Below are 17594 nucleotides of genomic sequence, written 5' to 3'. Positions count from 1 at the left end.
GACTGGTAAACTTATAAAAATGGTTCATGTCCCATAAACTGAACAGAAGCTTCTGACCAGCCACAGAAAAAAGAGCCTGATAAATCTACCATAAAAGGCTGCTCGGATCTCTCTGTTACAAGACCCCAGGGCCAAATAATCCCTCAAATCGATCAATACCAATAGACACCTTTTGCTTGTCCAACAAGGATCATTGCTTCTACAGGCTTTAGCCTATTGCAGACAAATACCTGCCTATTCCTGCACTAAAGTACTAAATACACACTCATAAGCTTAACAATGCATTTAGGTCAACCTGGTGCCAACCATCTATGTTTTCTTTGCTCCTTTTGCAGTCGTGTTCTAGTATAGGGTTGTTCTTGAAGGCAAAAGGTTTACCATGTTGGTATCCAAATGTCTGCACATTCTGAGTGAAGGGGTACTCTTTCTGGAATCTTTGTAAATTCATACATAGAAATTATTCATTTTATTAAATATCATACTGCAATGGTGTAATGTAGTGTGATCAATTAATGTGCACTGTTAGAATAACAGACCGTGTTATGTATATAACAGTTCTTTTTGTGACATCACTCATATCTTGGAGTCAAGCCAGACCCCTAACTTACCTGTGGCTCACTCTTCCTGTGAATGTGGTTGGAGTACAGCATTTTGCCCTTCAGTGCTATTAACAAACTCTCATTCTTTGTCTCCATCCGTCCGCACTGTTGTAGTCTCACACCTCACATTTCAAGATTGGACTAGTTAACCATTCTTGGCTGGTTCTAATACCTGCTCACTCCCTTCATTTCACCTTTTAGAATCTGTGTGTGATGCCGCCTCTGTTTTGCATTTCTTTTGGCTATAAGTTGACCAAAGACTAACCTGTCTTCAGGCCGGAGGCTCTAATATGTTGGAGAACTACTTGATAGGCATATTGGACAGATCATCCTTATCAGAGAGAATATCTAATGACCCTGGAATTTTAGCCACCTACTCAATGCCAATACATTCAGCATAATCTGATGGTGGCAAGGAATATTGAGATGTGTGGGTGTGGGTCGGTTGATTACTTATGTGTGCTTAGAATATAGGAACTACCGGTGCACTTCACACTTTTCTTCACCTGTTCAATTGTTGTTCAGAATCTTCTCGAAGGAATGTCCTTCCTTCTTTCGATTTGTAAAGATTCCCCATGAAAAGCTTAAGTTATCTTACGGTAAATGGTTTCTTTTTTATTTTTATTTTTATTCTTTATTTTCTTTATTAGTTTTTATGATCAAGAAAAAAATGACAGTACATACAATTCAACCAAAAGGAAAAAAAAGAATACAGTAACTGGTTTCTAGTCAAATGTTGAGATGATATATCACATCAGTGACGAAAGGCTCATAGCTATTAATTTGTACAGCTTACACTACAAACTGTGTAGGTCCTGAATATTTAGTAGGGAATATTGTTATATTTTAATATCAAAGCCATAATACCAAGGACAAAAAAAAAATTGAGAAGTTTGTATGTATAGATTTTCTATACATAACTCCACATCTACTACATTGACGATATGCATATGGTAGTAGTTGTGGAGTTTAGAACAGTAAATCTGTAATTCCCTGCATGCACTTATCTTTGAATATTTTTTCTCGATAGATATTTTGACTATGATATTAACGTGCAACTATGTTCCCTACTCCATAGTCTGTTACTGTGCACGTGTAGCAAATGATGCCACTCTTAGGCAAGTGATAGTATACATTTTTCATTTCATAACAATACGTAAGACAAGCATCATAAAAACAAAAACTATAACCAGGTCCTCTTGAAGTCATAAACGGTAGATGCATAATATTGTCTATCAACTCAGCATCAGAAAGACATAATTTAAAATTAAGCACCTTGTCGATGCCTTGAGTTTTCCCTTGAAACTTTTCTGCCACTTCTCGGAACATGGTTGTTAAGGTGTACACAGACAACACCACAGCAGTGTTCTATCAGAAACAGCTAGTACTGATGTACTGTGTACTTTAGGAAACTGGTTAATGACCACAGCTTACCTTGGTATGAATTCATTTGTCATGAAAGGAGAAAGCAGAAGGACACTTGCTTGGTGTACATTTCTCTCAGCCTACTCATGTTAGCTACCTGTCTACTCATTGCCTTGATATTTCAGGTCTTTCACAGAAAAGTTCACCATTCCACCAAACTGCGAAGGTTGTTGTTAGGTTTGAAATATAGGCATCTGAATGGCTCCATAAAAGATTCAATTTATCACAACTGGTCAGATCTAGGTTTCCTTTTCTTCCAACTCTAAAACCATCTAAAACTCATCAAAGGTTTAGTTACTTTATGGACATTATCTATCCAAACAATTCAGCCTGGGTTCATTGTATTCATAAGTGGCATACATTTATCTAAGACAAAAATATTTATTTATTGGAGGCACCTCATCAGAGCACATCTCACACTTGCTTAGTCCTGGAAATGGCGTTGTACTTAACATTAATCTCACAATGACTATGAATTCCACCCTTCTCTTTGCCCTGTCAGTGAAAGTTCATATTTTACGCTGTACTTTAGCTGAAATGACCATTAAAGTCTGCCCATGAAAGAGCTACTTGTGTTTCTCATGGGTTTTAACCAAATGAGTATGTTCCAAAATCCAATCCATTCCTTTCCCCCTAGGGGACCTTAGTATTTACTTCAAGGGTATCTTGACTCGTCTGTAAAGTCACAAAAACTTTTATGGTACACAACTGTAATGCTGAAGGTTAATCTAGTAGTATGGTACTCCACTGTAATGCTGAAAGTTAATATAGTAGTCATATGAAGATTTAGTGGTCTTCAGATACTGCACATGTCTCAGCTCCTCAAGATTTCTTTATGGGTTTGGTAGTCGGTTCATCAGATATACAAAGAAAAATAGCATCAGACTTCTTTTTCAGTAGTTCTCTTTCCCTTTCCACTTTTGAACCCAACTAAGGAGGCCTTGTCCAATTGGGATGCTAACCTTTAACATTAACACAGAACTTTAGTGGCTATTCTGTGTTCCGAATGCTTCACAGATTGTTATTATCCCAAGGATTGTGTCTTCTATTTCCTTTTATTATCTCCATGAAAGACTACAACAGTGAAGTTGTCATTACAGAAACCTATCTCTAGCACAATATACCTTGTTCTGAATGCCAGTGTGTAGGCTGATGCTCAGTTGTGGGTGGTGGCTTTGTATTCCGTGTTTACTGGAAGCTGTGCTTGCCCATCTGCTGCAGCCCATCTCAATATTCTTTTGTTTGGTGATAGACTCCTCATACACTAAGAATGTGAAGATGTCTGCACGTACAATTGGCATGTCTGGTGTCAATCCGCTATGGTAGGAATATGTTTTCCATCTATACTCCACACGTTCTCCTAGGGATTTTTATGATTTCAGCTGAATAAATATTATGAATGATTTTAGCTTAATAAAACTACAATTTAATAAACATCAGGAAATTGCCCCATACATTTCTGCATAATGATCGTGTTCACTTACTGTGCATAGGTGGAGGAGGCAGTGGAGTGTAAATCTCTCTCATGCAGTGGTCAGGAAGTTAGTTGTGTGGTAGTTGTGATAGTATCTGGTGCTATCAAAGCACACTGGCTCATCCACTCAGTTTATCCTAACAGGCATTCTCTGTAGACTTCATCATCAAGATCCAGAGCCCCTGCCCATATCAAGGACCCACTGTGTACAGAACTGTGGGTAGGTGAGTAGGAAGGATCCATCTTGACTAATCACAAGGGAGGAGAGCTGTCGGGAGTGACAGTGCAATGGTTATTAGTGACTTTACTGCATTTCAGAACTCTAAGGCACATGGCTGGATTATGAGGTAAGAACTGACATCTGTCGAGGGCTCCACCAAAAGGTAGTATTATATTAAACCTATAAGTGTGCAAAGGGTTTCCTCAGGACATAGACTGGAGGCAGAGGGAGCTTACATGTGTGACTTCTGCCTATGGCAGCACAAATTCCTGAACCGTCCCTTTTCAGACCCTTTTGAAATAGAAATGAGTTGCTTTGTTTCCCCTTGCATTGCACTCACTTAGGTGCTCACACACAGTGCACAGATTCAGTTCATTTATGTTACAGTTGGGGAAAATATGCTTTATTTAATTTGGTACCTGACTTAATTGTCTGTCAGTTTAGCTATTTAGCTTATTTTATTAAATGATTGTTTTGCATAATATAGGAACAGCAAACAGAAGAACCTCTTCATCCTCACGGTTTGTTGGAAGCTGAAACATGTGAAGGTAAACTGAATCATGCTACATATGAAAAAGAACTGAGCAAACTGGAAGCAGAGAATAAAAGAAAGCAAGAACAAATTGTGAGCATCTTCTATATTGCTATTTCCTTTAGATATGTTGTTCTAGCCGTGGTTGAAGCTTTTGTGTTTCTGTGCATGGTCAATAGTGTAACCAGAAATGATTCTGTGGATCAGAAAAAGTGTACAGAAGAAAGACAATGAATAGAATCGATAAAGGTGAAGTTTTAAAAGGAGAACCTAGAGGCCTGCCAATTTCAGATGTCTGCTAGCACATGGAAACTCTGAGAACATGTCCCACTTGTTTGTATGATCCCTGATTTCACTTATGGTGATTGATGCTTGAGGCTCACAAAGGGCATCTGTCAATAGTTAAGGTTGCTATTTGTACAACTTTTTTGTTTCTTTGCACTACAAAAAAGTAAACTTCATCTACTCCATCTCCATGTGCCGCTCTGACAATACAGACTGTCAAACAGCATTCTTAGTGCTCCCTCTCTTAGGCATTGTCATTCTTAAGGCAATCCGTTTATCGGTCTTCATTTATTAATTTTATTATGCAGTTTGATGTAACTCTAGTATATGGTGCAGGCCCTTCGGAGTAATGGGTAGGGTGGGGAAAACGCTGATGTTATGAGGAGTCAATTGAACAAGTTTATCATTTGGTAAGTGTGCTATGTCACTGCATGTACCAATGATCTGAGAGGAAAAGTTTGAGGACCGGGAGCAGGTAGTATGTTTGGAGTCACATGAGTTGTGGATGAGACGCATACCTCTGAATGGCATCAGTGTTACTGGTGTGCATGAAAAGCCAAAGAAAATAAACCTGGTGAAATGTTCTCTTGCGTTCCTTTCCTTTAGAACCAGTTTCCATACTTTTACACAATGAATGACATTCATCACGCTGACAAACCCTGCCCAGTCAATGTCCTTGATGAAAATGTCTTCTGTCTGTGTTGTTTTCCTGGATTTTGTCAAGCACATCAGTTTTTGCAGCTCAGTGTGGTAGATCCCTAGCCCCCTCAGAAGGCCCCCTTCTTTTCCATCGCATGAGGATCTAAAAATATTTTTGGTTCTTCTTTTTTAATATGTCCACTTCTCTTCCATCCCCTCTCTGTATTTTCTTTCCTTTTTGGGCTTCCTTTATGGGGTAAGTGAAGAAGCAGAAAATTACCAGGTTTCTGGTACAGAAATAATTTATTGTAGCAGAACAAGAGCAATATGGAACAACAGGTACCGCAGCTCGTCTAGGCACAGCTAATCCAATTTGGCACCAGGATCAAATAATGGTACAAGTGGGAAAATGAGCTTCTGGGGTAGGTTATGTGCATGCACCTTCAGTCTTCCACAGAATAACTGTCTCCCTTCAAACCATAACTTCTAACCCTTCCATTCCATCCATCCATTGCAATGCATCAGACATCATTACCATCTACATTCCACATTCTACCACATACCAGGTGTTATCCAGACCGGCATACGCCACATACCTTAATTAAAAAAAATAATAAAACATAATTAGGCTAATAGCGGATAAAAGGGACCAAACCAAATTAATTCTTCATTCAGACCATAATCGCCATACCTGATGGGTAACCTTATGCGTCTCGCAGTCTATCTCGCCACCATGCTTTTGGAAAGCAGCTCTGGAGAATTCTGATTCAACACAACATGCCTTCCTGTAGCTACACTTCCACCACCTTCACTGAAAATACTCTAGCAAACTGGAACCCATTAAGACTGTGCAGCACAGCTACCTGTGTGAGCAGGTCACTCCAAATCAAAGTACACATTACTTCTGGCCCATCTAATAGAAGAGAAAGATGGCGGAGACACAACCAATGGTTCGTTACAGCGAGCTATGGTTAGTGTCATGGTTTGCGGGCCATTGTAGATAAAAAAAACACTCAGGTTATAACTCCAGATGGTACCCTTCTCTGCTTTCATCACACCATTCAAAACTTTCACCACCTTAGTGTGCACATTCTATTTGGTGTACCACCACCCCTACTACTAGAAGGAAGCTTAAGTCACACTCCCCGATCAACCGTTATCACTTACTCAGAACCTTGACCCCTTCTTTGTATCTGGCCAGCCATCCTCTTATTTGTTCTCATCCACTCTCTCATGTACCTCCTAAAAGATGAGGTCCTTCAAACCTACTGGCTTCCCTGTTCTTTCCTTCAGCCACCAAGGTGCTAACCTCGAACCAGGTTTCAGCAAGCAGATCCACACTTTCCCCTTTCCACTCATGTCCCACTCCTATTTTCTTTTTTTAATTTGTGTGTTGGGGCGATCTCTTTGCTTTCTCTCCTTTTTGCACTTCAGCCTTCTTTTTTGCCTGCCTGCTTCTTTGCTTTTTTAATGCTGCTGCAATAATAAATAGTTAGGTGCAACCTCCATGATGGATTATTGTGTAAAGCAAACTCTCCTCGTTTGCCAGTTTTTTCATAAGCACACTTATCTGCCTCTTCCCAGGATCCTATAAATCCTTTCACAACAAAGCCCCACATTCCACTTTCCAAATCTACAATGCATGCTGTATATACCACGCCTCTAAATAAATTACAAGACTTTGATAAAACAACTGAGATGCAATAAAGTAATAATATGACATAACCATTACATGACAAAATGTTGACATTTTTTCAGTAAATTGTTTTCTGTCAAGCCTAACATAATCTTTCAAGTACACTTTCTTCAGTCCTGGTCTTACCTCCTGATCTGCTAAACCTGTCAATCAATCCACATTTTTAGTACAGTCTTCCGAGATTTCCAGCCACCACCTAACCCCACCTTGATCAATCCTCCTTTTTTCCACATTGAGCGATCCTTTAAAGCCACTGTATTTTCTGAAACTTTCATGAGAAGCATCAATTTTAGAAACACAAGTATTGTCTACTGCACCCATCTGCATTTTTTTACTCACATCATCTCACAAACTTTCATATACATGGTTTTACATTGCACTTAATTATTAAAGTATGAATTGCACTCTCAGCTTCTCTTCCACCCGTTCCTTCACCTGTCATATTTACGACTTCATAAATTTAGTTAATACACACACACTTCATTTATTTCTTTTCTTCCTGTATCCCATCAAAGGAAATGTAACCAAATATTCTGTCATACTGTAGGCTCACACCATTTCGTTTACAACATCACTCACGAAAATGATTAACATTTACCCACTGTGAATTGTCCTAGTTAAGTCTGTTCTTTCTCTCTACTAAGCAATTGACACGAGCACCATACAAAGCCACCCACCTATGACTAATATTAATCTCCTCCAACTATGTACACATGCCTTCAGAACATAATTTAACACCAATATTAGGCTTCATACACCAACTGTATCTGAAGTCCCTTTTCAATGATTTGATCACTTCACTTTTACACTCAATTAATGTATGCATTGTCACTTCACCTTCTTTAACCTCTACAAATGATAATTCACCATCATGATGGGAAATGTTTGACGCTCTCCTGAAATATCTACACCTCCCATGATATCCAATGCGATGTAGATAAGATTTATTATGAAACAAACAAAGTTTAACGGTTGCTTGTTGTTTTCATTTAGCTAGCATGTTATACAATTCTTCATCACTGTCCTTCCCTAGCCATCAATATAGCTCTCGGAGATTTCTTGTAGTTATTCTTTGTCCAAGATGTCCCTGTGGGGCCAGTGTGAATTCTCAGTGCCTTTGAAAGAAACAGTTGATCCGTGCCTGATGTCTTATTCACTCTTTCGAACTGTATTTTGACGAAGGTGTACCTACTGCTTCAGCCAAATATCCTTCTCTTACCCCTTATCATAGTTATCTCAGGATCCTGTTGAACCACTTGTTTCCACTTCTCCTAGCTTGGCTTCCACTACTATTTGCCTCATCACAGCAACCAAAAAATTTAACGAAAAGGCTACTCCAATTTCCCTCTTTATATTTATACATTCTTCCTCGAAATTTTTGTTCTAAGCAAATTTGCTCTCGTTCTTCAGCAACTCTCTCAAATTCTTGTTTCTTTTAGCAAACTCTCTTACAAACTGAGTGTAATGCCCCAAATACTACTGTGTGAAGTGATATATGCATGTGTGAAGACCCTGCCCTTCAACTACAAAAACTTCCTTAACTGATCTTTATAGAGTGAGGACGTTAACACTATAATTAGGAAGTGGTTTGAGATAGCATGGATTCATTATATTTGTGCAGCTTCAAAATTATGTTCTTGTGTTTGCAGCACGGTTTAAACTAGATGAAGTATCTGAGGTAATACTCAATATGTTTTCAATGTATAATTTAAAAACCCTTGCCATGCATGATTTGATCCAGAAATCTTGTAACGCCTACATTAAGCATACAGAGAAATCATCCCATAATGCATATAGACGTCTGCATTTGTAAGCGACATATAGATGGGTAAAGGTGGACATTTCAAAGGGAGCATCAGGGGAGTGTATGCACAATACCCAAGTCGACAGAGTGGCTATAGGAAGGGAATTTATTTTATGGAAAATTATTTTCCTTGAAATAAAAAAGTAGATTAAAAGATATTTGCAGATCATCAGCATTTCTCAAACACTTTGAGCTCTATTACGAGTCTAGTGGTCTGAGGACCACCAGACTTGCAGTGGCACGACGGTGGTGGATCCACCCACCGCTGCACCGGCGGTCCGACCGCCCCATTAGGAGTTGGTTGGTTGGACTGCCGGCTTCCTCCAGGGAACCGCCGTTCCCTGGCATTGGAGGGGCAGTCAGAGGCCGCAGTATGCTTGGGGGGACCGTCAGGCAAAGCATATTACTAGTTCCCTCTCCTCCAGGGTTTACATGGAGGTTCTTCCTCCATGTAAACCTTGGAGGAGAGTAAACAAAGGAGGCCCTGCAGGGCCCGCCTGTGCCTCAACCGCATGTGGATGCACACAGGGGGTCATAACATGCGCCCTCCTGTGTGCATGCACATAGGTTCCTGCACAACATGGAATTTCGAGTCCATGCCATGCAGGAACCTTGTAGTGGGGACCCATTGTGGTGCCAAAAGAGGCATTTCCATGGGACCGCCATACCACCCGCCTGTTAGACAACTTAAAAGTCTTAATCTGGCTGGCGGGCGCCAATGACTTTCAGTGGAGTGGTGGCGCGGCTATTTGCACCACCGCTCTGCCAACTCTTAATCGCGCCCTATGCATCCAGTAAGACAGCAGTACGGAGACTCCACATAGAGAGTGTTAGGGAAATCTGGCATATGCCAGAAATGTATATGAACACTTACCTTGCCCTACATGAGTACCTAACATTGTAGGTAACGTACACAGATATATGCAAATTTGTGAGTACCGTAGGCAGTTTTAAATTTCCGCAATGTGTAAGTGAATGCAACCTATTCTGAGATTTCCTGCTTCCTATGTTAATTAGGGTAACACTGCCAAGCTCAGGAATAGCTTAATTTAGTGATCCGGCTGTAGACGTTGCTGGGGTTTAATAGTCAGTAGTGGAATACTCAATACTTTGAATACTCTGTAGGTAGTGTGAACTCACCCACACACCAATAGGGAGTTGGGAACAAATGTGCGATGTTCTAGGTCCCAAAGTTCTGTAATATTAGCTTGGACTTAACCTTGATACCTCTAGTTGGCAGTGCTAATCATTAATTAATAATTGTGAGATTTTCTAGGTGGGGGAACCACCTAGAGGAACTCAGGGGATAAAGCTGAGTAGAACCAATTTACATCAGAGAGGTTTTCCTGAAATCTGACATGGATCAAGTCATCCTGGACTTACGACTTACTTTGCACACCTTTTGCCTAAATGCATCAAATTTCTCAACTGAGTGCAATTATAGCAAAATGTTCTCTTTGAGTTTTTGAATGCTATAGATAATTGAGTTTTTCCCTCCAGGATAGTTTATTGAATGAAATTGAGGAACTCAAAGCCCAGCTGGATAAAATTAAAGAGAATGAAAAATCAGAAGCCCAGAAGATAAAAAACAAACACTGCAAGTTAGTTTATGACATGGAAGAGTTGAAGTCCCAGTTTGAAAAGTCTCAGGAGAAGGAGCAGCAACACTTTTCTGAACAGGAGCGGGAAAAGGTAAGCACTAGAAGGAATGCCATCTTTTTGCTTCCATAGACATATGTGTTTGATGATGTAGTTTGGCACTGTGATTGATGCTTTGGGATTGTGCCTTTACACTCACATTTATACCACAGTGTAGGTTTGATATGTTTCCTTCAGAAAAGTAAGTCCCTCAACATTTCAGATCTCGGCTAGTATTCACGTGCTTACTTTTCTGCAGACCCAAAGTGTAAGTCAATGGAGACAACACTGAAAGAACAAGAGAAAACCAAATAAATTGATCCACATTCCTATCCAGCAGAGTAACTCACCTTGTAAGTTATGATGTGGATTCACGTTCCGTTTACCATTAGGCAGAATTTAGGTACCCCTTTGTGCATTAAAGCCCAAACTTGATCAAAAATCACCGCAGGATTGTGAAACCCTTGTGTTGAATTAGTAGAAAGGTGACCTTTTGGTCTGGATTCTTTGAAGTCTGGCAAGCCCAGCATAAATTGGTAAATGCAAGAGTAATGACCTGCTGGTTAGTGGAACCAACTGTCTTTACATTGCCTCTTCTGTAGTTTGGAAATGGCTGATCATTAACCGACAAGTCTTTCTTTTTAATGTAGTTATCTAATTGGTCTAGGTGTCTGTTGTTAGTCCGTTGGGTGCTGGAACTACACTTGATTCTCAGGCTATCCATAAGAAATAAATGTACATACAGTGAGTCTAACTAAAAAGCATATGATAGTCAGTGGTTATCCTGAAAATCGTCCTTGACTGCATCCCTTGTGGTCCTACGATGCATTCTTGCAGTTTAGTCGAAAGAAAATAAAGGGTCCATCAATTGCAACTTATATCTTAGTCTGAATATGGATTAATTTGCAGTGGAGGTACATGAGAAGGACAAAATCTATTTGCATTTGTATTTATGTATTTGGTTAGCATTGTAAACAGAACTGCTTAAGCAGTATATAGGGTTTTTGGAATGCATTGTAACACAAGGCAGGATGTGAGAAGGGATGCTGATAGCGAGACCGCACAAGATATTTCAGATACATGTAAAGCTAGGTCTGCCCTCCAACTGTGTGGGGCAGATCTTTGGAGGAAACAGATGTTCAGGATGCTCACAGGAGCACCAATTGAGGGAACTCTGTGCTTCTGGTATGCTTTCTTGTGCCTCTCTTCGCAACCACTCAGCTGTTTCCCACTACTCTAGTTCCGACTTGAGGGGCCACAGGAGCACTTTTATTCGTTTTCTTAATTTCATGTCTGCAGAAACCCGTGGGGAATTACTTATCAAATGTGTAATAGATCTCATGTGAAAACAATTTTATGCTATGTATCTAGTGTTTCTACAGAACTGTTCCCAAACGTGTTGCTTTTTAATCCGTATATGTAAGCCTTTATACCTTGAAAATGTGCTTCACCTAGAACGCCCACGCAACACCCATTGCATGTCCCTTTGCTGCAGAGGACTGCAGCGGAAAGGGGCATATTTACAAGGTGGTGTTAAGCCATGAAAAGTGGCTTAGCCCCACCTTGTAAATATGGAAAATGGCGCTGCGCCACCAGAGCGTCAATAAAAGTGACACTCTGGCGGCGCTGAGTGCTTGTAAATATGCCCTAAAGTATAGCACTTGGTGGACCGAACCGCCTGAAGAAGTTTAGTCTAACAAGAATCATGGGAACTGAGAGCTCTGCTGTGGCTACACAGAATAAGAGCAAAGTAACCTGATGTTCTGAAAATAATCTATGACTATCACTGTTATGCCTTTAAACTTTAGCACAGTTTCTGTAAAATATTATTAGACACAATAAGACTGAGACAACTTTAGAGTTTTTGGTTATTGTATTAAAGATCCAAAATCAATACATAAAAGAAACATTTTAAGCAGCTCATTCATATTTCTAACAATTTGAAATATAAAGTCAAACATTTTTTAAAGGTAATCTAACCTTAACTAACAGAATCCAAAAGAGGATGGTTTCCATACAATCTCTACCAACAGCAAAGCTAGAAGTTGGTTGTCAAAGATTCTCTAAGCATGGGTAAAGGGGTCCAACTTAAAGTCCACTAGTGGCAAAGTACATAGATAAAACAAAAGAATGAAGCATAAATCAGGAAAGTTCAAGTCTGGTATCTCACCAAACTGCTCCAAATCGTCCAATAAGCCAGTTTATCCTGTGCATCGTGGTTATATAGTTCATATTTGTCATCAAGCAGATCAACTGTGGGTCCACAATGGTCTGTTCATTTCTTCCGTCTTCCCAGGTACAAATTGTTATTGCAACATATTTTCTCACATAAGTCATGAGAGATGAATGGCCTCACAGGTCAGTTGTCACATAGCTTTTTGTTTTTGCAACTGTTTACTCATGTAGGGAAAAGGTCTCTTTCCCACCATTCTTACAGAGAAGAATAAGAAAACTGCCTTTGTTTAAAAATGATGTCTTATGAATCAAGAACAAATAATGCAACATTTGACAACGTATAAAGTCCATTGCACAAGACTGTGAAATTACGCAGCCTAAAGAGAAAGACATTTAAACGTTTTTAAATTCAACATTTTGGGGCACATGCATGAACAATGCCATTTGAGATTCCTTATTAGCGAAAAATAAGGAATCGCTAATAAGGAATAGCAAAAGGCTATGCATGTAGGAATCGCTATTCAAATAGCGATTCCTTAACTTTCCTTAATTGCTACTAGCAAATTGCGAGTAGCAATTAAGGAATGCCATCCCAATCATTCCTATGGGCCTCCAGGCCCATAGGAATGAATTGGAGATTGCATGAGCAAATAGCGAGTAGCAGTAGCTTCTCGCAAATTGCTCATGCAATTTCAAGGGTGCAAGGGTGTCAAAATGACACCCTATTGCACCCCTGAAAATGATATGTGCACATATGTTGCACACACACATGCTCTAAGGGCATGTGTGTGCGCAACATGAAACTTTGAAAAATGCACAAAAGTGCATTTTTCAAACTTTTAGCAAATTACCATGCAGTTCATCTTCATGGTAATTTGCTCCCCCTATTAGCGAATTCGCTAATTTTTTAACTTTCATGCATTGCATTTAAGGAATCCCAAATTGAGATTCCTTAAATTAAGGAATCTCAATTTGGGATTCCTTAAATGCTATCGCTATTTAAAGTATCGCTATTTAAGGATTCCTTAAATAGCGATTTTTGCTTTTGGGTTGATGCATTGGGATTGGGTATTTTTAACTCAATACCGGGAGCTATTAGCGAATCGGTATTTTACCGACTGGATTTTGGCTTGATGCATGAGGCTGTATATCTTTTAGTACTATAGAATCCCAAACTCTACATTTGAATGTAATAAAACAAACCATGTATCATTTAAAAGCATTCTGAAATGTTTATCAGTAAAACTAGCATAGACACACACATCTCTAATCATGGCCTACTTCTACAACCTAAAAAGTAGCAACATGTAAATTAATTCTAAACATACTTATATCAAATGTGTTTCTAGACGTAAATATTGTACTATATGTTAGGTACTTATACTAAACATTTTAACATCTACTACTTTCTGTTTAAGATTTGCATAAAAAAAAAAGTTTATAAAGGCACTCTTCAATGAAGTCAAATAGCAATGCTGTTATCATTATTTTCATAACACTTGTTTATAATATAAAGTAATTGGTTACTTAAACTTCTTATATCTACTAATTGATTAATCCTACAGTTTCTACTTATGTCAACCATGCTTTTATGGTGCTTTCTTATCACTTTTTCTAAGATTCTATGTCATTTTTCTAGACGAGTGCCAGGTGCACATTTATTCTCATTGTCATAATACAGTGTGTGTATCATGTAAAGGCAAGATCAGCTTTTACACTTCTTCAGGGGTCAAACACTAAATTAAGACTCCTTATTTATGTAGTGCACATTGAAGTGCACAGGTATCTGGTTAAACACTGAATGAAGATAAATCAAAGACTATGCTACCATCATGACAGAGACATACTTAAAGTGGGTATAAACTTTCAAGTAGCAGGAGGAAGGGAATTTTCTGCTAGACATACAGCTGCTTTTGTAAAGCTGTACAGTTAAATAGCAAAGCATGTAAGTAAGAGGCTTATACTTGTGTTTTCCACTTGGTGACCATCTTAATTTTATTTTAAGGAAAGCATTCTGTTGCAACTGGAGACCACAAAATCAGAATTGGAAAGGTTGAAGAAAAGAAGAGCCTTAATATTATCAGAGCTACGAAAGGAAAAGGTGCTGTGCGTACTCTTGTTTCTTAAATTTAAAATTCTTCATTGAAGTATCAAATTAATAATATGACCTGAGGGGCATGTGGGAAAACCTAAAACATGTATCTTTCTAAGTATTATAAAAACAATTTGACACATAACAATGAATGATGACTGATATAATTAGCTTCCTACATCATCCCTTGATAGCAAAGCAAGCACTAGAGTTGTTCATTCAATGTGTTTATAGATATTAGTCCATCAGTTGACTAGTTGTGATATACTGCTGGAAGGTTATCTGTCCCACATGTATATTGTTCCATTTCCCTTAATAAATGGCACAGAAGCCCACCAATCAGAGATGTGTCTATTTGAGCAAGCATTTGAGATATCAACAGAATACACACTGGTGTGCATCTTTGCACTGTTTGCTGTATTATGTATTTTTCCTCTCTATCTAGGTCCCTATTCACCATGAACATTCTTACTAGTCAATGCGTTACCGACATCCTTATGTAGCAGTTTTTATGTCTCGGCTCTAGACAGCGCATACACTGTCTCAAAAAGAGACATGTTGTATCTACTTTGTGAGCTTCAGCAGCCCCATAGGCTTGCAATTTGATGGCTCCCTCGTCGCTCCATTATTCTTCCTCCCCATTTGACTTCCTATCTTTAGCCCTCCCTGAGAGCATGGACCAATTACTATTATCCATACACACGCTTTACCCAAGCGCCCGTTTTTCAATCACTCTGCTCTAAAGATGAATATTTACATTTTCTAGGTCGTGCTAAATAATCAATATTTTCATCTATTTTTATGTAACTGTGTTGTTGTTGTGTTGTGCTAAATAATCGATGTGTCCGAGTATTTTTGGGTCACTCTTGTTGTCGTTGTGTGGAATAGTGTTTGTTCTGTGTCTTTGTTTGCCAGGATTTGAACTTGTGTTGAGCTTCCTTCCCAGTGCTCCGGGCTCTGTTTCCCCCCACATGTAGAACAAGAAGTAAGCACCGGATAGTGTTGTACAGCACCGGGTGCACAAGAAGTGCTTGTGTGATATGAATATGTGTGCACAGTTGTGTGCTTAGTTACTTCATGCACAGCTCAAGCACTGGGTGTGCGTAATGCTGATGCATGTGTAGTTCTAGGTACATGTGATACATGCTCCATATTTAGAGCTTGTAGCCCTAGATGTGAATGAATGATGTATGTGCCCAGTTTGTGTATGTGCAACATGGGGGCATGATTGGTACATGTGCAACATATAAGAACATGACTGGTGCCCGCAGCACTGGCGTGAGTGATATTGATGCAGTGCCTCATGCAGAACTTCTTTCTATGTACGCATGTGCAACTCCAGGTGCATTATTTATGCAGCCTCAGATACATGAGCTGGACTGGATGTTTGAGTGGTCTGGGTGTATGAGTGGAGCATGTACAGCGCACAGTGCTGAGCCGAGCATACTTAGTATCTGGTGTGTGAGTGGAGCATGTGCAGTCCTGGTGCATTATGGTGCTTGTGCAGCTGTAGGGTTATGAGTTGCTTGTGTGCAGTGCCTTGTGTGTCTGTGTAGCAAAGGGACCATAAGTAGTCCATGTTCAGCGTATGGTGCAGTTCTCGGATATGTAAACTAAACAGTATGTGAGTAGTGTCAAACAGCACTTGTACACTGATTCGGATCTTTGCAATGGCAAGTGCATGAATATTGCGAGTATAGTGCTTTATAACAAGTGATCCATATCCCGTTCTGCCCATGAGTGGTATTTTAGCGGCATACGGTGCATTTGTAGCACTGGTTACACTTGTGGTGTATTTACTCCACATTGGACAATTGCAGGGATAGCCAAAGTTTAAGGTGCTTTTGTGTTGCTCTGCAGAACTGGTTGATTCAGTTATGCTCATTCAGTGCCATGTCCTTCTGTTTTTGCTCCTTCGGCTCATGGTGTGCATGGTCCAGGTGATGTCCCATGGGCGTCTCTGGTAATTGTACATGGTTAGGTTTGTTTGTAATGCTCTGCAATGTCTGGCATGTTTATAGTGCAGATGCAGAGCCAAAAGCATCTAGTGCGTGCACTATGGCAAGTGTTCCTATGTGCTTGTAACATGACACAGACCCTTGGACAACTGTGGATGTGTATGATACACACAACTAATTTGAAGGACAGAGTGCAATAGCAAGTCCTTTTCACAGTCAGTCCAAGTACACATTATCTCTTGTTGTATATCTGCTTGTCGCGTTGGTGACGCAATTGTTGCTGTTCACACTACTGACGCCTTTTAGTGTTTATAATTGAAGAATGTAAAGGTTTGTTTCAGAAAATGTTGTTCATCAAATGGAGGTGTGTAGCCAAATCGTGTTGTGCCGAATAAAAAGTAAGTGCATGGCCATGAAAATCAATGTTGCCTTTTTAGTCAGTTTCTGCTACTTATTGTTTTCGAAGGTGGTTAAGGCAGCAGGTATTAAAATATGATTTGCAGGGACTTTCTAGCAAGTGTAGAAAATAAAAACTGGATTATACAAAAGTTTACAGAAAGTTGCTTAATTAGCTGCAGGACATCATAAAATGGTTACCTGCCCCAGGTTCCAGATATAATCACTTATGTCTCATAGTTGAGCTGCTGACTTGGAATTCTAAGAATCTAGGCTCTAGCCCCAGCTTTGGCAGATGACCAAACATGTGATTCCGGGGAAATTATTTAATCACTGGCTCTCTTAAATTGTAAGCTTGTGTAATGAAAAAGTAGCTTGAACGTGCACCAAATAAATAATGTTTATATACTGTCATTGCCTGGTCCCATTTATCATCAATGACCTCTGCCACTGGTCCATCCATCTAGTCTCCTTCATTCTATCTAATGCACATCCTTGTTTCTATGTAATGGATTTCTGCTAGAATTACTTTGTTCATACATATATTCAATATATTGAAACAAATATAAATATAATTGGGCTCATATTAAAAACATACTGATTCAACGTTAATTAATCTGGGAGCTAAAGAACTGATACACTTTGTTGTAGGTGCCTGCAT

At 39.4% G+C, this 17594-nt stretch overlaps 1 protein-coding gene across 5 annotated transcripts in view; it reads left to right on the top strand.

The window, feature by feature from the left end:
• Window positions 1–17594, top strand: part of LOC146821570 (uncharacterized) — a 352265-nt gene that overhangs the window by 215338 nt on the left and 119333 nt on the right. For all 5 annotated transcript variants that reach the window (XM_085612586.1, XM_085612587.1, XM_085612588.1 and 2 more), the window contains 3 exons: window positions 4206–4343; window positions 10175–10366; window positions 14493–14588. In XM_085612586.1, coding sequence (XP_085468712.1) covers window positions 4206–4343; window positions 10175–10366; window positions 14493–14588 — 426 coding nt within the window. The remainder of the gene's footprint in view (window positions 1–4205; window positions 4344–10174; window positions 10367–14492; window positions 14589–17594) is intronic.

Source organism: Triturus cristatus, chromosome 6 (assembly GCF_964204655.1).
Source record: "Triturus cristatus chromosome 6, aTriCri1.1, whole genome shotgun sequence".
Lineage (NCBI taxonomy): Eukaryota > Metazoa > Chordata > Amphibia > Caudata > Salamandridae > Triturus > Triturus cristatus.
Note: the sequence above shows the minus strand (reverse complement) of the source record. Positions and strands in the feature narration are given on the sequence as shown.